Below are 25,585 nucleotides of genomic sequence, written 5' to 3' on the forward strand. Positions count from 1 at the left end.
GAGGGAGCTCCTTCTCAGGCTTCCGAGCAGATTGTCAATGCCGACTCCTTGAGACTCTAGGTACCAGAGTGCTCTAATTTTATGTATACTAGTTTAGGAAGTCTGAAATGTAGATGTGCAACTGCTGCTTTATAGACTTTATAATGATACCTTAGTACTTTCAGGTGTTCGATTACCTTTTTATGACCTACTGTTGTGTTCCTATGTTGAGTACCCACTATGAACCCCCCCCCCCCCACCTACAATGTAATATATTTCCTTCCCCCCCCTCTTTTTTTGTATCTTTATTTTAAATCCTTGCAAAACTTACAATTTCTACAAAACAACAATTAAAAATATAGAACAGTTTTCTAGGGACTGCAGAGCATTGTGTTTAGCTTCCCCTGTTTGCAGTGGTCTTCTTTTGTAATGTCTTTGTGGAGGCCATACAGTTGTGACCTGGGCTGAATGTAGCCAAGTTAACTATTAAGCAGTGTGACTATGCCGAATACAGCTTGGGGATCCCTGTTGTAGCCCATACCTGTAGTCAGTGTTTGCTTGTTACTACAAAGCTCACCTGCAGGCAGGGCCGGACTGGCCATCTGGCACTTCTGGCAAATGCCAGAAGGGCCGATGGGCAGATGGGCCGGTCCGGTCCCTGGCAGTCGGTGCACGGTGTACTGACAGCGTACACCATGCACTGACACAGCGTGCATTGATAGCCTGGTGGCTGGCTCCTCCCCAGGAACCAGCCACCAGATCACATGGGCAGCGCTGCGCGCTGCACTGTCGAGTCGGCCGGGTCTGAGGAGCGTGGAACAGAAGAAGAAAGAAGACAGAAACAGGAGGAGAAAAGAAGATGAAAAGGTAAGTACAGTAAAACGGTGGGGAGGGGGGAGATAGCAGGTGACGGATGCCACACAGAAAGCTGGAAAAGAGGGAAGAGAATGGCACACAGAAAGCAGGAAAAGAGGGAAGAGAATGGCACACAGAAAGCAGGAAAAGGGGGAAGAGAATAGCACACAGAAAGCAGGAAAAGGGGGAAGAGAATGGCACACAGAAAGCTGGAAAATGGGGAAGAGAATGGCACACAGAAAGCAGGGGGGGGGAGAAAAGTGAGGATGCCACACGGGGGAGGGGGGGGCTGTATATTCCTACTGGATATTTATATAACCTCACATTTTATGCAAATGTAATTTAGTGTTGTTAATATGTTTACTTTGTGGCATAATATGATTTGGGGCAATACTGTATGGCATAATATGATTTGGGGCACTACTGTATGGCATAATATGATTTGGGGGCACTATTGAGGTATAATATTAACCGGGGGCAGTATTGTGGTATAAAATAATTTGGGGGCACTATTGTATGAACTGGGGCACTATTGTGGCATAATATGATTTGGGGGCTATTAATTGAAAGTGGGGCCGTTTGGGGAAAAAATAACGTCTATTTATTAAATGTGAATAGGAATTATTTAATGGCATTGATGGTTGGGGGAAATAGGTATATTTCTTAAACGTAAATGCGATTTAATTTATTGCTGGGGTTGTTTGGAGGGAGGTATATAGGTTTATTTATTAAACGTGAATACTACAATTTTAATGCTGAGGCTGGAGGGAGGCCTAATTATAAAACATGGGTTGCATTGATAAAACACCAGGGCTGGTTGGAGGTTTCTAAATTACATGTACCCATTTTTTTTTTCCAAATAGGGCCTCCAGCATTCGAGGATCCAGACAAGCAGCAACTAAAGACACCAGCAGCCACAGGTGGTGTAAGTGACAAGAACACAGGTGGGGAAGTCCCGAATTTTGATGACTGTCTCGTTTAGTGAGATTTGGTCCGACTACAAGGACAGTTGGGAGGTAAGTCCCACTTCACAATGTACTGCTTGTGAAGGCAAAGCTGCGGGCACCTAACAGTATTGCACACAGTATTGCTTGTGTATTTGTCTAACATTGTGTCTAATATGATAACCATGTTACATAATAGGGGCCCCCTGTCTTAAATAACCTGTGCCCCCCGAGCGTTAATCCAGCTCTGGTTAGCAGGAGGAATCTGATAGTTGATCCCAGTCCCTGGACAGGACACAGCCTGCAGAGCAAGCAGAGGAGCTCTAGGTCTCACAAGATTTGGTAATCTCGTGAGACTAAGAGCTTCCCTGTTCACTCTACAGGAAGTTCCCACCCTGATGGATGTCAGCAGCATAGATAAGTACAGTGGGCTGGGGGTGTCATAATGTGCCTGGGGGGTGGCGTGATGTGGCTGGGAGGGCATGATAAATGTAATGTTTTATTATAATGTATGTATCAATGCCCCATGTTGGCCACACCCTTTTTGGCGCCGTCGCTGCGCGACGGCTCACGATTTCTTTCCTTCTGGACCTGAGGTGGGCCTGTGTACTTTAAATGCCAGGGCTGATTTTTAGTCCCAGTCCAGCTCTGCCTGCAGGGCTGAAACTCTGTTATGTGACGTTCAAAACAGTGCAGGCAAATGTGCTTCAGTCGAGCTCCAAAAGTAGTGGTCTAGACTGGGCAGAAAGTCTAATCAGGAAGGCTGGTGTGATGCATTCTACAGTAGAGTGTCAGGAGAGTGAGTCTAGTGGAGTTCTTTCAGTAATGGACCATCTCCATGCCATCTAAACCAGACCAAATGCCCATGCATTGTTTTATATTTTGAGGCATTATATTTGAATGCTGCAGGAGATACTTCTATATTTATTAATGTGATATGGATATGCAATATTGTATGCTTGGGGCAGAGGTAAAATTAAGTATCACCAATATATCATTTTAAATATTTTTCGACTTTTCCAAGCAATCATTTTTTGACCAGAGTATAGCTTTGTTCTAATCGACATTAAGATATCTGTAAAATGTAGATTCATTTTAAAATAAGATATTTTTGAGTAGAATGTTCATGTAAGTATACTAGTACTAGTTCTATACTATACTAGTTCATGTAAGTACTAGTGAAATGCCATATTTGGTAAGTCTATACAACTGAGGGAGAGGGAGGTCCTCCTCAGGCTTCCGAGCAGATTGTCTCTGTCGACTCCTTGAGACTATCGGTGTTGTTTTGCCAGAGTGTTCTATTTTTATGTATACCAGTTTAGGAGGTCTGAAATGGAGATGTGCAACTGCTACTTTATAGACATATGTTAGTACTTTCCGGTGTGCAAAAACCTTTTTATGACCCACTGTTGTGTTCCTGTGTTGAGTACCTACTATGACCCCCCCCACACACACACTCACTCACACACACACACCCAACGTAATGTCCCCCCCACCTCTTTTTTTTTTGTATCTATACAAAAATATATATATTACTTCTGTATTTATTAATGTGATATGGATATGCAATATTGTATGTTTGGGGCAGAGGCAAAATTAAGTATCACCAATATATAATTTTAAATGTTTTGTGACTTTTCCAAGCAATCATTTTTTGACCAGAGGATAGCTTTGTTCTAATCAACATTAAGATATCTATAAAATGTAGATTCATTTTAAAATAAGGTATTTTTAAGTATAATGTTAATGTAAGTATACTAGTACTAGTTCTGTACTATACTAGTTCATGTAAGTACTAGTGAATTAGACACTGTTATTTCAAAATGTTTTAGAGAGTCTCCCATTAAGTTACTCATATTGGGGTCTATGTGCTAATTTATATTTAATTATTACATTTGATACAGCTTTTTTAAAAGAGTTTACCAACACATGAAATCACTCTGCCCTAACCCCTCATACTGTACTGATATTGTATTGTTAATGGTTTTTATATTATGTTGTATATTATATATTAAGAATATTAATCAATGTTTTTTAGGGTCTTTCTTCAGAACAGTGGTATTTGGGCAATATTTCAAGAAGGGATGCAGAGAATGCCCTTAGATCAATTAATCAGGTAAATAATTGAATTCCTTTTTATATTTTAATGTAACATTTCTAAAATAATACGCACAGCATTTACCATTTTAACGGTTAATCACATTTATTCATATTATTATTGTCTTGCGAGGTAAAAATACCAGTTCAGTTGCTGTTGAGTGACAGTGGCAAGATCAGTTTTAGACAAAACAAGACCCAGGGCAGAACTTAATATGGATCTCCCTTTGGGAGTAATAGTGGTTAATAGAGGAACTACACCAGTTCATGTGCAGTCAAGAATTATCATTTTTATTGAAAACAGGGTTTTAATGGTCTTTGGTCAATGTATGTGGCAATAGAATTATGTTATTGGCCACCAAAATATTATGACAGTCATTCTCCAAAACATAGTCTGTCATAACATATCCTCAGCATGTTATACCAACAGAGCTCTTTGACATATCAACAGTAGTGCCCTTAGCATATTTTATCAGAACAATGATCTCCATATTTACCAGAAAAGTTACTCCCACATTTTATAAAAATCAGTGCAAAAATAATATACAAAGCTCTGACTAATAGTACAGTATACCAGCCACTTGCCCATATTATTGTAACTTATGGCTTTCACATTATACTAGAAGTGCTCCATGTTATACAAACCTGTAAACCCTCATTATTATACAAGCCAGTTCCTCACATTTTATGTAACACAGTGCCCCATACATTATGTGGCCCAGTATCTCCCATATAATATCCTCCAATGCCTCTACATTGTGCCTTAGAGGTCATCATAGTATACCAGTTGGTGCCACCCCATTATACAGTGCTCACACATTATATCAACCAGTTATTTCAGCTACTGATCCCATATTATATTAGTTAGCGCTTGTGCCAAGCCCTCAAGGGTTGCAAATTGTAGTGACAGTTACCTCACCATAATATGCTACGCTCATTTGTTATTCACTTTGAACTCCCAACTAGGCAAAGCATAGTATAGCTTTATGGGGCAGACATATGATTGCTGGGTTACTAAAGTAGTGGCTTGAGCCTTGGGCAGTTTCCCCCACTAAAATGCTGGCAATTTTTTCTAATCCCACATTGTCAAATTTTGGAAGTATGACAGGCCCCATTTTTTTGACCAATGTGTTGGAGGGCCACATACTGTAGCTTGGGGATAAAGTTAGTGTGTAGCGTAATGCATGATAGGCAAAAAAATACTTCGTATAAATCAGGCTTGGCTAACCTGTGGCACTCCAGGTGTTGTGAAACTACAAGTCCCAGCATACGCTTCTAGCAATAAGCTGCTATATATTGGCAAAGCATGCTGGGGCTTGAAGTTTCAAAACATCTGGAGTGCCACAGGTTAGCCAAGCCTGGTATAAATGATATGGTAAAAAGGATATGCTGAGTGTACCCTGCTATGCACAGTTCTGCAAAAAAGCAAATACTAATTATGCAGTTCCTTGCCCACGACATAAATTTGCATGCCCAGCTTCATACCTACAACATACAGTATACTTCCAACCTCACTATACACATCCCTGTGGCCAGCATGTCAGTCCGATGCCCACCTGATACTGCCCTGAACCAACATAAAAAAAGCCCACCACACTCCTATGTCATATACAGCTTTGGGCTAATGCCCACAACATACATCCCAGTGCTCAGCATTATGTCCCCCACAGTCACATGTACACCATACTCATGCTTGTGCTCAATCTCCTGCATACAACAATGTTTTACCCACCAATTCCACTTCACGCTGTCACAGCAATGCTTGTTGCTGTTGAAATTGCACAGTTTAAATTTAAGTCCTCTACGGATCCTGTTTTCATTGGATGAAACTATTTGTGATGTCCATCAGCTATCCTGGAAGTCCTGAATTGGGGAAAACCCCTTTCCCCACTAAGGAAAAAAATGTAGGAAATATATACATCCCTGCAATTAATCTCATGACCACCACAGCCCTATTTGCTACATATTTTCTCCTTACTACACTGACATTTACTACATTTGTATAAGCCTGTATTTGAGAGTCTAAAAATATGTTTTATTCGTCACAGGATGGTACATTTTTGGTGAGAAATTGCTCCCAAACAACAACGTCGCAACCATATGTTCTTATGGTACTGTATAGAAATAAAGTCTATAATGTACGGATTCGCTATGACCAGCGCGATCAAACTTACCTTCTAGGATCAGGAGGTCATGAGGTATAGTAGACCTGAGTATCTGCTCAAATTAATATGTGGGGTGGGGCAGACTAGTGAGAAGTGTGGGGCAATAAAGTGATGTGGGCATTTGGCACAGACTGGTGGTGGGGGCACGTGGAATACAGACTGCTGAGGGAAGAAAGACACAGAGGGGATAATAGACAGTGCCTGGATATGCAGCTCACTCTAGTGTTCAGAGTGAAGTACGGTAGGTTGGGTTTCCCAACTATCCCTATAGTCAGGACAAAACCCTGGCTGGATGAGACAGCCATCCAAAATTTGAACTGTGCTGCTGTATTCGGGACATTTGGGAAGTACATATGCAATAACACACATTCATTTGGGAAGCATCATTCAAACAAAAGCACATTAAACACGAACATTAGATACACACGACATATTAAATATATTAAATACACCTACCCCACGTAGACATACACATGGTACAAGCAATGAATTTCCTTTAAGAAAATACCCCTAATAGGTGTCCATATAGTTTCTACATCCAGAGTCTACTGATCAAGCAGTAGATGTTTTTCATATATTTCATGTTACATATAGTCATCTTTAAAGCAAACATAAAAAACTTGTAAAAATAAGTGTATAGTGATAGACTGTTTTTTAATTAATTAAGCAGCTAATTAACACAGGGTTGCCCCATTTTTACAGTGAGACTTTCTGTAGGTGAAGCTCCAGTAAGCCATGTGTGATGTGCATGGTTACACACACCACAAGAACTAATTGTAAATGAATAACCCAATGTAAATAAATATATGTCTGCCTTAGCTGACTGAAGACAGTCCAATGGGCTGGATCCCACAGCTCGGTCAGAGAACTGAGGCTGACCTGAATAACAATAGACCAGGACATGTCCCAGAATGCTGTGATCTCATCCAACAGTGGCCACACTCACACTCGTACATGTATGTAACAGGGATCAATTTAATTCTTGCCATCCTCTCATGTAATTCATTTTTCCCTCATCAACCACCCACTCAGTTCATTCCTCCCTCAGCATCCCCACTTCATTTCTGCCAAGGCACCCTGAAATAATTTCTTCGGCATAGACACACAGGGGATGGTGTTCAGTTGGAAGCTCAATTCAAACACATGTAAAAATTGTTTATTTACTCCCATATGCTGCAGATGCATCCAGCTCTTCACCAGCAGACTATGCATTTATACAAGGGCAGGCCATTCAACCACGTTTTTGTATTCTACCCTCAATATAAATTGTCAAATTCGAGAGTGGGCTGATGTCTTTCAATATTCCATGATGACATAAATATTCATATCATTATTATTAATATAAAATACTCAAGTGGTTCCAGGCTTCATATATATATAAATAAATATATAAATATATATATATATATATATATATATATATATATATATATATATATACTTTTCTCTTGCATTATGCGATAAGCTTTAGTCTCGCATGTTTTAAAATCGCTGTTCATCTTAACAATGCATAGATGTGGTACTTTGCCTTAATTGCAATAAATTATAACACAGTGTTTTGTTTTCTTCTCATACAACAGACTTTTGAGTCAGTGTCTGAAATTATCAATTTCTTCAGCACAACACCTCTTCTTCTTATTGATGGGAAAGACCGAGGGTCCAGGCAACACTGCAAGCTTACAGCTATTGCTGCCAGAAGTTTTCATTAATACTTGGTTCAACTGAAACTTTCTAATTGACAATGAACTAAGCATCATAATTAGAGGGACAGTGTTAGCAGTGTGTGTACAAAGACTGCTCTAAAAAAAAAATCACCACGTTACAAGTATTACCAGAATTCACATTTCATCGTTTTTACTTTCAAATGTGCTATTTTTAAAGAATTTCTGATTGCTATTCTCGGTTTGCCTTATAGGTTTTGTTTATAGGGTGTATAGGTGTCTGTTAATCTCCTTAACAGAAATCAGTGAAAGACAGATAAAGCAGCTTTATTTGAAACAGATGAGCAACTTGGTGCATTATTGTATTTCTTCTGTCCAATCATAAATGTAAGCGAGTGCAGTATGGCTCAACATAGGTGGTACCTTGTGACCACCAACAGATCATGCAGATCTATCTCAAACAAAACTGTTACTTCTGTACTACATTTTTCTGGAAAATTATGTTTCAAATAATTTGGAATACCATGCCTAAAATATATATTAATACCCAATTAAAAATCGACTAGGATTATCAACTTGATTTTGTGTATGACATTGTCATTAAGCTGCAGCAATTCTTTCTTTCCTTCTATCTTTTCTACCTTCTTCCGGATCTGTGGATAAAATATCCCACACCTCTTTCATAAGCAAGGTTATAGGCTACCTATCTCTACAGACATTGTTAAATAGAATGCTTGCTTTGGTGTTATTTCACCCATGGCTGAAGAGTCAGTTTGTCTAGGTCTGGTTTAAGTAAAGAGAATATTTGCAGGAACACCGTGATCTAAACCAAATACTGCACACCAGCCCAGCAACAGCATTCCCACTAGGAGTTAAACTCTACTGGTGTTTCATTGACCCAATTGGGTGTGAGTATATCTGGGTGTAATTATACCTGACATAAACCTGGCACACATCCAACTCAACATCACTCCTTAAAGGTGTTTCTAACCACAGATAAACATCAAGAAGGTAGTTTTATTAATTACCTTTATGGTGTACGCATTTTGAGTGCCACAAAAGTGTTTCTCACATCTATACAATGTGCCCATTCATTTCAATGCTTGTACATGCATGAAAGTTTGTTTCTTTTTCATCTCACTGATTATTAACTAATCTTGAGTTTCTGAAATCAATAATTATATGGTTACTTTTGATGATTTCCAAAATGAATTTACTGAAGGTAAACTTTCATATTATCACTTTATTGCAATTGTTTGTTTATTAACACTCACCATCCTATTATTCCTCAAAGTAGTCCCAGCCTCATATATTCATCATAGAACATTAAAAGGCACAGGAAAATAAATACCAGTAGAATGCATCTATTATTATTTCTTTTTTAATTTATTAGTATGTTAGCGCATGCATCTAAAGAGGCATCTTTGTTATCCTGCTGTGTGCCTTTTTCTGTGTACTTTAGTAAATGTGCAATAGTTGGAACTTTCTTTCACTGCTCTGAAAAAAAAATTATATCTCCATTAATTGGGGTAAATTTTAGTAAAATTAATTAAATAAGCATTTAAATAAATTAAATCCTGTACTTTATTTTGTGGAATGTGGTGAACTGTATAAACAAATCAAATAAATGAGTACAAACAAACTATATTCTAAGGTATTTTTCAGTGAACAAAAACTATTTACCATATTGATAGTGCACAATTAGGACCTCATTTAGAGTCGGACGCAAAGTCTGTTTTAGGCGCAAGTGTCCAAGATCCAGGCGGATTTGGTGCCTTCTACACATGCATGATAGTGTTTTTTTGTTGGATGCACCTAAAAATTACTTTGCGTCCGACTCTAAATGAGGTCCTTAAAATTGGTCCCATAGTATTGTTTGTTTTATTACATAGCACCAATATATGTGTGTATATATATATATATATATATATATATATATATAATCCTGCTGTTAGTTACCCTGTAAGTAGACTATTATTGTTTGCTAGCTTTTCAGTGAGTAAATTAAATCAGTGGGCAAATGAACACACTACCACAGGGTTTCCCAAACCCAGTCCTCAGGGCTCCCTAACAGTGCAGGTTTTCCATATCTCCTTGCTGGAGCACAGGTGTATTCATTACTGACTGACACATTGTAACAGATCCACAGGTGGTCCTAATTATGTCACATGTGATCCAGAAGACCTGCACTGTTAGGGAGCCCTAAGGACTGGGTTTGGGAAACCCTGCACTATCAGCATTTCCTTAGCATGTCAGGCCATAATTGACAAGTCCACAATGTTTGCTTTGCAGACTTTGTTACAGTGACAAGTCTCATCCTTTCTCTTTATAAGGTGTTTCTATATCAACGCACTTTGAATATTCATGAAAAACATTATACTTAATACTTAGTGGTAGCAAATCCCTGACTATACTAGTATAGGTAAGCTTGTAATGAAAGTCAAGTTTGGTCAAGGAGACTGAATACTGTATACACAATAATACAATTAATTTACAGGATAATTTGAACCAAAACTGAAAATTATATTTTGAGTGGAATATCCTAAGTACAAATGTTTACTTATGCAGGGTCCAGTATTCAAGCTATATCCTGCACTATTTACAAGAGTTCTGACACAGGTAATCTGTGTATGCTGAGCAAAAGGCTTTCTTCACAAACAAATTTGCTTGACATTTTAATGAAAATGCTTTAAGACTTACAGCTCTGTAATTAAACAACTCCTTCTATCGGGGTCTAAACCACTCCCTCTGTCTTTGTTTATTTAACTAATACCAATGGAGAGCATAAAGGGTGCATGAAAATTACATCTAAATTTTCACGTGCTTTTCATGCAGAGGACATGTGTGAAATGAGATATATAGTGCTAATGACTCATCTGGCAATCTTACTTGTGTACATGTAATATATGTAAAATTGAATGGTAGCTCTACAAACCTTCACGCAGTAACTTGAATAAATAGTTTCTAATTATAATGGGCTGTAACATTTCAGCTTTATTAAAATATAAATGAATGTGAATTTTAGCTGAGAAAAAGTAAAATCTTGCACTGGTTATCAAAATATATTTTATGTTTTATTGTCTTTTATTGAACAACGAAATTCATAATAACATTTTAACATTATGTTCCCTTAAACAAAAATAGCTAGTTTAAAGCACATTTGTTCTTTGGTACAGTACATATGATGTACAAATTTAGCTATCAAGTACTGAAACACAAGACAATAAAACAAACCGTCCAGGACTGGTGATTAAACACAGTTGTACCAGCTAGTTATTTATTCCATAAGCTGTTTTCCATTAAAATATATTTCACCCTTCCTTAAAAATGTGGATTCTTCAGGGCAACTGCATGCTAAATTCAGATCACACAGCAACAGATATGATTTCTCTGCATAAACAAAATATTAAATATTAGTGTTTCAACAATTAGACAGTAGCAACATTTCTATCACTTCTGCAATTTGTTTCAGAGAACTACTCATATTGGACAAGGGCTTCAATTTTTATTTAATAAATCCACACGTCTTTAATTTCTGGTTCTCACCAACAACTATTTAGCTATATGTTTTTGAGAATAATAAAAGTCATTTTAGTGTAAACTGACACATTAATATAATAATACAATGCATTGGCCACAAGGTAGTATTAAGTATTGCTCCATTTCAATATACAGAATATGTCAGCCCACAAGATCAGCAGATACAGTGTAAGGAGAGTGAGTAGAGGCCTGTGACAAACCTGCCATAGTGTCCTGTCTGGGATAATTGGGCTCTCAGGCTCTTTGTAGCAGAAACTAAAAACCCACTCCACCCTACACTGATACGTCTATATGTAATAAAATAAAGATTTTCTGATGCGATCGCTGTGGTTCCAAAGCAAAAGAGTTTTATGCACAAAATTGATTACAGGGCAAAGTATTGCATTCATACGCCTGCGCAGTCGGCACCAACATCAAGCTTCTGTCACAATGCTCTGGTTTCCAAAGCCAGAGATTAACAATTTATACACTGTACGGTAACATCACAGATACACAGTTATAGTATTAAAGTCCACATTTATAGGTTGATGGGTCATCACCTCACAAGAACTCAACGCTGATTCCTCTGGCCATTGTTCCTTGAGGTGGGGGTCATCTTTCTTTGTGTGGCCAGATGTTCTTCTTCAGGCTTCTACCTCTCGAACTGTATAAAATGGTTCTTGTACAACATTTCTGGAGTTGCCATTTGGTGTATGAAAAGTAATATTAGCTAAACCTAGCATTTACAATGTGCGAACGCTTTATAAATACTACTGGAAACATTCTCATATGAATGTGAACAGAATGAGAAACTCTGTGCAATTAACATGTTGAAAACATTGACTAGTTTTTTCACCACATTATATTTATATTGATTGAAATAAATACACTTATTTGCATGTTGCTATTTTCTAAGATTATAGTTCAGTTGCATATTATTTGTATCGCAACCAACTGTAGTGTACAGAAATTATTGATTACCGTCTTCAACCAATTATTAAACTTCAGCAACACACACACAGAATTGTGCCAGACAGGAGAGGCGTCGATCAGAGGCACGGGTGAAAGGGAAAAGAAGGAGTGAATCTCATGACAAGATCAGAGATCTATGAAGGCATCAGTGAGGGCTTAGTAGGTAAGGGTCAGCAACATTAACTGAATACTGGAGAAAATGGGGAGCGAGTGTAGAAATTTGCTGAGCTGTGCAGTGGAATAGGAGCAACAGAAGAGGAAGATTAGTCTTCCTGCAACATTTAGGACAGATTGAAGAGAAGAGAGATGGTGAATGGAAGCCCAGAAAGCAGGAGTAGTCAAGGTAGAAAATGATAAAAGAGTGAATGAGGGATTTGGTGACAACTTGGGTAAGAAAGGGTTGTATTAGAGCAATGTTACAAAGATGGAGAAGATAGTGTGAGGGACTGGATATAAAGAGTGAAGCTGAAGGCAGAGTTAATGATGTCACTAAGACAGTGTGCCTTTGGAACAGGACAGAATGGAAAGGATGCCACCATGAGAGAATTGTTAGGAGAGGACAAGACAATTGCAGGGAAAAAGATGATATGGTATGGTGTTGTACATGTTGAGTTTGAGAAAGTGTAGAGACATCTAGATGAACCTGAGGGTGTCTGTTTAAAACACAGGATAGCAGTGGGAGAGGTCAGGAGGGGAGAGGTAAATTTGAGGGTCACCAGTGTAGAGGTGGTAATGAAGGCTGAAGGAGCATATGAATTCACCAAGGGAAGAGGTGTAAAGAAAGAAAAGCAGAGGGAAAGAACAGAGCCTTGAGAGACCCCAACAGAGAGAGGGAGTTGATGGGAGCATGAGTCAGATGTAGGGACTCTGAAGAAACGACCGAAGAGACAGAAGGTGAGCCAGGAAAGAACAATGCGGCAAAGGCCAAAGCAGTGAAGGGTGTTGAGGAGAAAAGGGCGGTCAACAGTTTCAAAGACAGGAGAGAAGTCAAGGAAGATTGAGAAGTAAAAATTTGAGTAGTTGGAAACAAAAGGGAGCAGAGAAATGGTGTAAGGAATTACATTGACATTTGCACCTCCGACCACTAGAGGTCTCTGTATTTGCAAACTTGCCCTTATCCAAGATGGCCAGTTTGGAATCAAAGAGAAACCATCTTGGATTCTGTTTCCTGTTTGGGCCTATAAATGGCGCTTCCTGGTTCAGACATATGTTTGAGTATTCTGCTTGCTTAGCAATTGGGCTTCAGATAATACCACCAGTATCGTTACAGGATACTCAAGCCTTGAAATGGATCCCGCCGAAGATAAACCTATTAAGCGGTGCTTGGCAAGTTTAACCACCATGCTAATTGAATGCCAGGTGGAGCTGAAATTCCTGAAGGACAGTTTTGTGGCTCTCGAGTCACAGGTTAAGCAAGAGTTTCAAGTCATCTCACAAAAAACTTGTGACGCGCATGATGGTTTCCAGGAATTTTTAATTAGACTGTCTCAACATGAAGAACGTATCTCAAAGTTGGAGAAGGGATTACCAGAAGTGGTTGTAACGGCACCATCCCCTGCTGCTCTCCCTCTCCCACCCTACCAGTTTGGAGGGGACCCTTCAAAAGTTTTGCAGATTTATCAATCAATGCCCACTGCATTTCCAACTGTACGAGTCCCATTTTCAGTCTGAAAAGTCAAAGGTGCGGTGTATGCTACTTAAGGACACCACCCTTGCATGGGCTTCTCCTTATATCGAAACTCCTAGTCCAATATTAGAGAAATTTGAAGACTTCCTCAAAGTAATGAAACAAACCTTTGATGATCCGAACCGGAAAGATACTACTGAAAAAACATTATTAAAATTACGTCAGGGGAGACGTTCAATTGTGGAATATACTGCAGATTTTCGAAGATGGGTCCTTAACACTACCTGGAGGCGCAGCTGTCTGTCTACCGTAGGGGACTTTCTGAGACCATTAAAGATAATTTAGCCCGAGCAGAGGCACCAACTGAACTTGAGCCTTTCATTAACCATTGCATTCTAATTGATGCTCGACTGATTGAGAGGCGACAAGAAAGGAAGGCTTTAACCTGGACATACCCCAGTTATCGAGAACCCACAACTTCAAACTATTATGGGAATTCTGAGGTAAATTCCACTAAGGAATTTGAGTCTGAACCCATGCAAGTAGACACACTTCACAAACGTAGTTCCAATGAGAGAAGGGAGCAACAACGTCAAGAGAATTTGTGCCTTTATTGTGGCAAACTAGGACATTATGTCTCAAATTGTCCTAGAAGACCTCTGAAGACAGTGGCTAGTTTAGCAGATACAGACTTTTCAGATCAGGAGTCTGTGATTTCCGACATTCCTCAGCATGTGAATGCAATTATTCCTTGTCTCTTCTCTTTAGCATCAACTGAGAAGAATAAGGGAAATAAAAATTCACATTTCTCAATTCCAATTCGATTCCAGATTGGTGCACACTGCATTTCCAGGACAGCAATGGTGGACTCTGGTGCGAACGACAATTTTATGGACATTTTGTTTGCTAAGAGAAATAAGATTGAATTTAGAGAGAAACAGATACCAGTGTTAATGTAAACTGTGGATGGTTCTCCTTTGAACTCTGGTCCAGCTACTCATGAAACCGAACCCCTGGACCTTGTAATTGAGCCAAACCATCATGAGACTCTGACTTTCTTACTAATCTCTTCTCCCCAGTTTCCTATTATTCTGGGAATTTCTTGGTTAGCTGCAAATACTCCATCCATTAACTGGGAATCAAATACTATTTCTTTTTCACAAGAAATATATGCTTCTGAGACTAAACCTGAATCCTCTGTTGAAGAGGTGAGCAAGTTATATAATTCCCCTCCTCATGTTTTGGACCAGCTACCTCCACAATATAAGGACTTTTCTGATGTCTGTAGTAAGAGGAATGCTGACAAATTACCACCTCACAGACCCTATGATTGTCCTGTGGATTTGTTACCTGGGGCTGCTATACCCTATGGACATATCCATTAGCCGAGCCAGAGATAAAGGTCCTCAAGAATTATGTGGATGAAAGTTTAGAAAAAGGTTTTATTCGTCCTTCTACGTCTCCAGCAAGTGCACCTATTTTCTTTTTGAAAAAGAAGGATTGTTCATTCCGACCATATATTGACTATAGAGCGTTGAATAAAGTGACAATCAAGAACCGCTATCCACTCCCACTTATTTCAGAATTACTGGAGAGGCTTCGCTCAGCAAGAATTTTCACTAAATTAGATCTAGGAGGGGCATACAATTTAGTTAGCATACGATCTTGCGATGAATGGAAGACTGCCTTTCGATGTAAATATGGACATTTTGAACATCTGGTGATGCCCTTTGGACTGTGCAATGCTCCTGCTACATTCCAACATTTCATGAATGATGTTTTTAAAGATCTAATTGACCAATTTGTTGTCATTTATCTCAATGACATACTAATTTTCTCAAATTCCCAAGAGGAGCATCAACAACGAGTTCAAACCGTACTGGAATGTCTTCGCAGACACTGTTTGTACATTAAATTGGAGAATTGTGAATTCCACCAAACACAGATTCAGTTCTTGGGCTATATCATCTCACCTCAAGGTTTGAGAATGGACCCTAGTGAGGTCCAGGCTATAGTAGATTGACCAGCTCCAAGAAATGTAAAAGAGGTACAAAGGTTCGTAGGGTTTGCCAACTTCTATAGACGTTTCATTAAAGATTTTTCCAAGATTGTGACACCAATTAATCAACTAACCAAGAAGGAATCATTTTTCCATTGGTCTCCAGAAGCTGAAGGGGCATTTTCTCTGCTTAATACAAAGTTTACTGCAAAAAGACTTTCTCCGCGACAAGCCAGATGGAGTTTATTCCTAAATCGTTTTGATTTTGTTATCTCTTATAGACCTGGATCCCGAAATGGGAAAGCTGATGCTCTATCCAGAGCATACATGGAAGACTCACCACAGCTTGATCCGGAAAAGACAATCCTCTCTAAGTCAAATTTCTTGGGAGCTATTGGCACTGGTGAGCTGTTGTCTGACATTAAGGAGGGTTATAGAACTGATCCGATCCTTTTAGAACCCCCTACAGATTTACACTTGACCTATCGAGATAACATTTGGAAATATGGACATCAATTGTATGTATCAGCAACAACACGATTAAGAGTACTGCAATTTGTCCATGACTCTAGACTGGCAGGCCATAAAGTTGTTTGGCAGACTAATGAATTATTTTCTCGTTATTTCTGGTGGCCGAAATACAAGGAGGATGTCAAAAGATTTCTATCATCCTGCAGTACTTGTGGCTGGTTTAAGACTCCCGCACTGCTCCACTTGGACTCTTACATCCTTTGTCAGTTCCTTCTCGTCCATGGGGTTCAATCTCCATGGATTTTATTGTGGTTTTACCATCATCCAAGGGTAGGACTACAATTCTTGTGGTTGTAGATCGACTCACAAAGATGGCTCATTTTGTGCCCCGTCATGGACATCCTTCTGCAAAAGAAACAGCAGAATTACTAATCAAGGAAGTGTTTCGTCTACATGGAGTCCCTGATGATGTAGTCTCTGACCGAGGAGCACAATTTACTTTACGTTTTTGGAAGCAGTTTTTTAGTGCTCTTAATATTAATATCAAATTATCAACTGCTTTCCATCCTCAATCCAATGGACAGACAGAACGCAACAATCAGACTTTAGGACAATACCTATGGTGTTACATTTTCCATCTGCAAGATGACTGGACTAACGTTTTGCCAATGGCAGAGCTTGCATACAACTACTCACAACACTCAACCACAAGACAAAGTCCTTTTTATGCCAATTTGAGGTATCATCCAAACCTACTCCCCAATTTTCCACATAATTCTTCCATACCTGCTGTTACATCCAGACTAGAGTCGCTACAGAATAATCTCAAAGTATTAAGAGAGACATTGCAACATGCACAGGACAGTTATAAAAGAATTGCAGACAGACATCGTAAAGCTGCACCAGTTTTAAATGTTGGTGACAATGTTTGGCTTTCTACACAAAACCTAAAAGTAAGCGTGCCTACTCCTAAATTAGGACCAAAATATATATCATCTTCTTTTCGATTTGAACTCCTAGGATCTATGAAAGTTCATCCTGTCTTTCATGATTCCTTACTGAAGCCAGTAGTTTCAAATCCATTTCCTGGTCGTACCTTGCCTCCTCCAGATCCTGTTCAAATTGATGAACATGAAGAATTTCTGGTAGAGAAAATACTAGATTCTCAAATATTTAGAAACAAACTTCAGTATTTGATACAATGGCAGGGATATGGACCAGAAGACAATTCATGGGAACCAGAAGAGAATGTCCATGCACCTCGATGACTGCGTGAATTTCATCAAAGATACCCGAAGAAACCCAGCAAAGCACCGTCCAGAGGACGTTATTAAAAGGGGGGAATACTGTAAGGAATTACATTGACATTTGCACCTCCGATCACTAGAGGTCTCTGTATTTGCAAACTTGCCCTTAGATTTGCCCTTATCCAAGATGGCCAGTTTGGAATCAAAGAGAAACCATCTTGTATCCTGTTTGGGCCTATAAATGGCACTTCCTGGTTCAGACATATGCTTGAGTATTCTGCTTGCTCATCTCCTGCTGCCTGCTACTCTACCTTGTATCTGTGACTACCTGCTTGTGTACTGACCCGGCAAACATTTGACTACCCTCTTGTTTACCGACCCGGCAGACGTCTGACTACCCGCTTGTGTACCGACCCGGCAAACATCTGACTACTCTCTGGATATCTACTCAGCTATTGGGCTTCAGATACTAACACCAGTATCGTTACAAATGGTGTGGGAACTGGAGTGAGAGGAAAGATCAAGAGATTGGGATTTTGTGAATGGTAGATATGTGCGCATATTTAGAGTTGTAAGAAACAGTGCCAGTGGAGAGGGACAATTTGAAGGTGTTGGCAATGTAGGTAGGTGAAAGATAGTGGAGGAGATGGGAGGGGCTGGGTCAAGGGGACAGCTTGAGGGGAAAGAGAAAGAAAGGAACAAGAGAAACTTAAGGTACAGTAATAGGAGTGTAATAGCTAAGGGTGTGTGGATGATGGGGGAATGAAGGTAGGAGAAGATCGAGTTGTTAAAATTTTATGACGGATGATGCCAATTTTGTCATTGAAGTAGATAACAAAGTTGTGAGCAGTATGGCAAACAGGGTAGGATGAGGAGAATGGCACTCACAGCTGACGGGGGCCAAGATGCATCAGTAGATGTTGGATTGATGAGGGATTAGATAAGGGTTGTTTGATGAGAGAGAGGGTGGTGAAGTATGTAGGCAGTATAAATTTGTAGTGGATGTAGTCAGCGATTGACTTTTACTGGTGCTTGGTGCAGTGGGAGCACTTTTGCAGCTGGTGAGTGGAGTGTCAGGAGTGGAGGGGTTTGAACCCCGCAGACGATGCATGGTGATTGGGGCTGCTTCTTTTCCAAACTGTCGAGAGTGTAATGTTATAAAGAAAGACTGCAGCATTGGGGCATGACAGGGTAGAGAGGATTGGTTCAAGAGAAGAAGAGAAACGGATGGGATTGAGGGATCAACAAGGTGGCACTGTGTGTAGATGGCTTTGGGTGAAAGTGGGTGGACAGTGGGCAATGTAAGATAAAAAGAAAGGAGGTTATGGTCTGAGAGCTGGAAAACTAAATTAGAGAAGCTGGAGATGTCACAAAGACAGGAGCAAACAAGGTACAGAGAGTCAAAATATGAAGTGTAGCATCCACTCAAGAGCACTTCAATGGTATGCTGCCTCAAAATACATATGAAAAAGTGCTTATATGAGCAATATAAAAGGAAAATAATATGAATATACAAAGCACCTAGTGAAATTTACCGACATAAATTCTGTCATTAAATTAATTACTGACTAAAAAAGAAGGCCCATGTACCACATGTTCTGATAATGCTTAAATCTTTTCTTCTTCCATGTATGATGCTGTCTCTACTTTCAAAGATTGCCAGTTTGGTAAACTCCAGAGATATATAAAATATATAAAATAAAAAGCAAAAATATCTAAGTATAATAGTGTATTTCAAACCAAAAAGAATTACATAATCCTTAGAAACTGTAATACTGAGGGCAAAGCTTAACAGACACATCTATAGAATGCTCTGATCTTCTGGATGTAAATATCTCACACCATCGGGAGACTTCTCTGTTCCAATACCCTCTGTATGCATCGAACATGGTACCGGAGTATTTAGGATATCTTCCGTACTCCAAAAAGTGCCTGGATAGTCTTCACGAGCCCTTCGCTATACACTTGCAAATGGTCTGATCAATCCTGCTGGAAGGCCCCTTCTCCTAAGTGCCATCATTGGTAACGGCCACAGAGCTCAGGCAAGAGTGATTCGACTTGACCATCACCCGGACCATCACCCAGAGTACCTTACGTAGGCCTTGTCAAATCATCTGCTGGTAGCCGGGTCTTGTGCGCACAGTGGTCTGATCTGCACATTTCTCAGCCCCCTCAGAGAACTCTAGTGATGCTCCAAACACAGCTCCTCTGGCAAGGTAACCATCTGAAAAGTGCTGCGCCGGCAGGCTGAGAACTAAAGCCACCTACAGTGATTTGAATGAATATTGGTTTATAATTGGCAATTTTAAAACTAAACATGGGCGAGGGTTTGTAAAATTGTTTCAACTTGCTGGAGATTGACTGCAACTAGAAATCGCTAGTTAATACACATAATGACATGGTAGCTCAAATTGCCGGTGATCTCTAGCGATTTGCATTGATTTCAAATTGCGTCAAAATTCACAGCTTGATACACTTTCCCAAAGAAGCAAGATTTTTTTTTCATCTTTACCTGGATGCTTCCAGATTTATTCATAGCATGGTGAATAACATTGGGAACAATCCAGAGCTGCATTTCCATTTTGTATCAATAGAGGTCACCCCAGACCTTTACATAGGAAACAACTATTTATAACCTTTGAATAATATTCCTCTATATTAACACACACCTACTGCATTCTTTTCCCAAAGAGGGTACTTGCTAAGCAGCTAAATAATAAGACAATAGATATCTCAACTGGCCTCCAATATCTCTATAACTGTCAGACTGTTCACCATATGCTAAATCATAGACCATAGGAGAAGCATCCTGACTCCTAGAAAGCACTCCCTCAATTTTATGCTGTTGACTTCATTCCATTGTATCCCAGACACAGAGTTCTCATCTTTCTTCTAATCAACCATGGCGCAGAAAAAAACAAGGGCAGAAAAAACTAGCCTTTCTCAAACACAGCATCTTTACTAGGAAAGAGAAATCCGGTCCACTCCTACAACCCACTCAGGTCTCTCCAGACCCAGATTCGTATTTGTAGATCTTAAATTACATCACTGGGCTCACAGACAAATGTGCTGGAAAAGAAAACAGATGAGATCTCTAACTATCATGAACACACAGAGCAAAAGCTCAGAAGTATTTGGTCTGAAAGGGACACTGACAAAGAACAAGTAAAAAGATCAAGAGAATCGCTCAAAAACTTACAGATTAAAAATATTCCAGAGTCTGATTCTGAAGGGGATCTTCCAACCTGCCTTAAGGGGCTATTCAAAATATTAGTGCCAGATCTTAATGCTGAAGTCCTATTACTGGACCAAGTGCACCGTGCCCTTAGCTCTACATCCCTGCCCACCCAACCTCCACAGGATGTGGTGGCACGATTACATTATTACAGAGTGAATGAGAACATCCTACTGACATGCAGGAACACTAAACCTATTTCTTACTCTGGAACAAACCCTCTCATCTTTCAGGACCACTCACCCACAACTCTGAAAAAAAGAAGAGCTGTCTGAAAATACTAAAATCTTCAGATCATTAGATATCCGTTACAGAGGGGTATTTCTCTTTCAACTGTTTCAAAAATCGAAAATGGACCACTGCTTAACTATCGCCACTTGCCAAAAATTGACTTTCAGAATACTCATGTAATTATTTAACTTCTTGCTTGTACATTTAGGGCCTAATTAAATAAGGAAAGTAAAGAAAAAAAATAAGTAACTTTGCAACTTGGCAAAAACATGTTGCATTGGAGGTGGATGTACATTTAAAATGTGATGGCAGATTTATATTTGGGGTAGGGCATATCCTAGATCTTTAAATTTCAGTGTACAAATAAACTATCAAGTATGTGTGTACTACATGAAGAAACAGACAGTATTTAACTTATGTGCAAAATAAAAAACTAGTTTGCACCACTTGCATTGTAACACAGTTTTGTCCAGGATAAAACTCATTTATTTGCCTTACTTTCCTTAATGAATCAGGCTCTTAGAGTTAAAATTGTTTGCACTAATTGACCAGTTATTTTATACTCTGGGTCTGTAGTCCTGACCTGGGTCTGTAGAGACCTGACCTCGTTTTCACTAGTGTGGAAGCTATATATCTTAATGTTGGAGTGGTTGGGTTCATGATTTGTTGGGGCCTGTGGACCTCCTTTTTTAGGTTTTATGTATTGTAAGTTTGTTTCTGTTTTTTAGTTTAGTTTAGTTTAGCTATCAAAGGACCAGGGGTATATTTACTAAACTGCGAGTTTGAAAAAGTGGAGATGTTGCCTATACCAACCATTCAGATTCTAGCTCTCATTTTCTACAATGTACTAAATAAATGATAACTAGAATCTAATTGGTTGCCATAGGCAACATCTCCACTTTTTCAAACCTGCAATTTAGTAAATATACCCCCAGGACTTTTCTACTTGTTACAATTAAGATTTATCCCGGACAGCTGCTTTGTGAGACACCAGGGGAAGTGTATATAAAATCCCGCATAATTATTAGAGAAACTTTGTTGCTTAAGCTTCCATAAGGTTTTCAAACACAACCTGTTATTCACTTTGAATGGTCTGCAATGGCTCCCTTTGGTTGTCTTGGTTGATTTTGCCCCCCTCCCACACATTTTTGTTTATCAATTTATTCACTTTTACTGAGGCATTGTATATTAAAAACACAACTCTGACAAGCACTTTCTCCCGAACCTCTTTGCATTCTTGACCTCCAGTAGCTCCCCTCAGCAATATCTACAGTCTGAGCTCAATAAGCTCCTTGATATGTAAACGTGACAGAGGAAGGGATTTAAAGACTCAGAATTATATGCGCGGGCTACAAAAATAAATTCTGCTTAGAGGCAAGGGGCACTCTGATAATGTTCATTTGCTCTCTAAGCAGGAAGCCAAGTGCTGACCCCTCTGAGGAGGTAAGAGAAGTGAAAGGTGGGGAGATGAGAAAATTCTTACGCTCCTGATTATTAGGCTACAAATAAGTAGGACGATTTAATTAGTGTGTACAAAGGGCATAACCTCCCCATTTATGGCCATATATTGCACAGATAATCCCACCAGTTGCCAGCCACACACTGCAAAAATCCCCCAATGCACATTCATTTATTTCTTTCGTTTCCCATCATATATTATAAGACAGTTATGGTTGCTAGCGCCTCATTGGTTTAAAATTTCTACAGTGACTGGGTTATGCTATTAAGCCACCCGCACTTTCTAGCAGCAAATACAATTGTTATTCTGCTACCTTATGTATCATGTGTTCCCCACACCTCTTAGATTGCAAGCTCTTTTGGACAGGCCCATCTTTACCTTCTGTTTCATGTCATTGCATGTAGTTTTTATGTGTCATGTCATGATCCCATTAATGTACAGTGCTGCATAATGTGTCAGCACTTTATAAATACAAAGATAATGACATTTATTTACAATTATATATTTCTTTGAGGGAGCAGTAGACATTGGCAATGATGGTAGTCGGAAGGGTTGGTGTGGGAGCATTGAGAAGAAATGTAAATGTATTAAAGAGACATTTGGAGTTGGAAGCATGAGCGAGATGAGTGATTGGACAAATATTTCTTTGATAGTGTACAGAGAGATAATATGTAGTTATTTATGAGAGAGGTTATAGATGTGATATTGAAATACAAAGGAGCTTATTAGTTTTCCAAGAGAAATGGTTTAAAGAAGGGCAGAGGACCTGGGACTAAGCCTTGTGTTACTCCAACTGATAGAGGAAAGAAAGGAGGTGGAGCTATGGAAACACTACACTACACTGATAGACTAGTTTTATAAGTATGAAGAGATCCAGTATAGGACCATGTCTTAAAGACCCAGGGAATGCAGTGTTAGTATGAGAAGTGAGAGGTCAACAGTGTCAATTGTAGCAGAGCAGTCAAGCAAATTTAGAAGTGTGTTGTGGTCTTTGAATATAGCAGTGATAAAAACATTTACCACCTTAGTCAATGCAGTCTCTATGGAGTGTTGGAAAGGAAAGCTTAACTGAAGAGGGTCTAATAGGTTGTGTGATGTAAGACTGACAAAACTTTTAAGAAGCCTGGAGGGAGTTGAGAGATTACACTGTAATTTTTTTTCTTGTTCAGGATAGGAGTAATAACCAGAATGATACTTGAATAATGATCAAAACATACCAATGGAGAAAGAGAGAGATTACAGTTGTTAGTTAAGGATGGGATGAGTACAGGAATGACTTGATTCGTGAGGACATATATAGTCAAGAGTGGGAGGCAAGTGTGGAATCATATATACTCATGGTGCAGTAAAGGAAATAATCAGGTTCTTGCTCGGGGAGTGGATGCCATTTAACATCCAATCTTGCCAGTCATGTGCTTGATGTAGAAAGCAATGTTTTGGACTGTGATGGTGGTTGGAAGGGTTGGTGTGGGAGGGTTGAGATGAAATCCAATTGTATTAAAGAGGCGTTTGGCATTGGAATCCAGAGCGAGATAAGAGATTGGAAGAATATTTGTTTGGCAGTGTCTAGAGAGGTAAGATGTAGTTATTTGGAAGAAAAACAGGAGATGATTTCAAATACTTTTTTCTGATTTTAAACATGAGGGACCGTTCAGATCACTACAGAATTTGTGCAGGCATTTACTATTTAGATATGTTTACAAATATTTCAATTATAGTATCAATGTCCCCCACTAAGTGGCATAAAAACAATGAGGATAAACAGAATAATTTGAAAATATAATTTGATAGATAAATAAGCAGTCAATATAAACACCAAAGACGTTGGGCCTCATTTAGAGTTTTGCACTCCAATTGTATGCATAAAAATGATCTTGCAAAAAAGTGCATGTGTATGTTCAATCGCATGGTACGACTTAGCTGTGATAGTAGTACACTATAGTAGGGCGTAAGTGTATGCATTTCATGTGGGGTAGACGTGTGTGATTTCTACACAAAGTGGGATTTTCTCACAAAGTGGACGAAAATGCACAGTTATACCCCATTCATACTGCACCAAAAACCAGGGTTTTTGCAGAGGCACGCTGAAAAACCCGGGTCTTGGTGCAGTATGAATAGTCCAACCACAAAATCCCGGGTCTAAAATCCCGGGACTTAGACCCGGGATTTTGCGAGGGTTAATTCCCGTGTTGGACCCCGCTCGCCTGCAGTATGAATGGTGCAACCAGTGTAATTCCCGGGTCTCACCATTCATACTGTAAAAAAAAAAAATTGTGCAGTAAAAAAAAAGATTTTAATTAATAAAAAATACATAAGAAATGTTTACTTAACTTATTTTCAGCCAGCGGTGTCTCCGGTGCGTTGCCGGCTGCCGGCTGTCAGGTACTAAAATGACGTAATTTCTAATGGACTAGAATTTTTTTTTAATTAAAATCTTTTTTAACACTTTTTTTTTTCTAAAACCCGGGTCGGGCAGGTGCAGTATGAACCCGCCCGACCCGGGAATCTTGTTATCTTTACTGCCCTGTGCCCCGGCAATATGCCGGGTTAACAACCCGGGATATTGCCGGGGCGGCAGTATGAAAGTGGTTTTAGACAACACAGAAACTAACCCTCATCCTTCTCTTCTCTTTTCATCTCCAGGTATGTCCATCCATACTACTACCATTCTTATCATTAATCTGTGAAATTCATCCCTGCAATCTGTGTAATTCATCCCTGCAATCTGTGTTTAAAAGTATGTCCATCCATACTACTACTATTCTGATCATTAATCTGTGAAATTCATCCCTGCAATCTGTGTTTAAAAAGATGTTCTAGGAAATTGTTATCTGTTTAAACTTAGGTTGGCCCAGTCTTTTATTGATGCCTAATTTATGATAGGTATCTGGCCTCCTCTATCCTATTCCACAAATGTTTTCGTTTCTTTTGATTAGCTGACCAATTAGCACATCTGCAGTGTATTCCTAAATTAGACTGACTATATCTTTGCTTCAGTCTATGGGGACACGTGTGTGATTTCTACACTAAGTGGGATTTTCTCACAAAGTGGACGAAAATGCACAGTTAGACAACACAGTTGGACAAACATTGGACTACATTTGACTGGATTTTACTTCCAGCA

At 39.3% G+C, this 25,585-nt stretch overlaps 1 protein-coding gene and 1 long non-coding RNA gene across 5 annotated transcripts in view; one reads left to right on the forward strand and one right to left on the reverse strand.

Annotated features, from left to right (window-relative positions):
- LCP2 (lymphocyte cytosolic protein 2) overlaps nt 1-8,281 on the forward strand; it is a 103,031-nt gene extending 94,750 nt beyond the window's left edge. For all 4 annotated transcript variants that reach the window (XM_075209808.1, XM_075209809.1, XM_075209810.1 and 1 more), the window contains 3 exons: nt 3,817-3,894; nt 5,924-6,073; nt 7,621-8,281. In XM_075209808.1, the coding sequence (XP_075065909.1) occupies nt 3,817-3,894; nt 5,924-6,073; nt 7,621-7,749 (357 nt within the window). In that variant the 3' untranslated portion in view covers nt 7,750-8,281. The remainder of the gene's footprint in view (nt 1-3,816; nt 3,895-5,923; nt 6,074-7,620) is intronic.
- Nucleotides 8,282-10,753: 2,472 nt separating this feature from the next.
- The window catches only part of LOC142150152 (uncharacterized), a 30,556-nt gene continuing 15,724 nt past the window's right edge, over nt 10,754-25,585 (reverse strand). Inside the window, exon 3 of the long non-coding RNA XR_012691049.1 lies at nt 10,754-11,091. This is a non-coding gene — a long non-coding RNA (uncharacterized LOC142150152). The remainder of the gene's footprint in view (nt 11,092-25,585) is intronic.

Source organism: Mixophyes fleayi, chromosome 4, assembly GCF_038048845.1.
Source record: "Mixophyes fleayi isolate aMixFle1 chromosome 4, aMixFle1.hap1, whole genome shotgun sequence".
Taxonomy (NCBI): Eukaryota; Metazoa; Chordata; class Amphibia; order Anura; family Limnodynastidae; genus Mixophyes; species Mixophyes fleayi.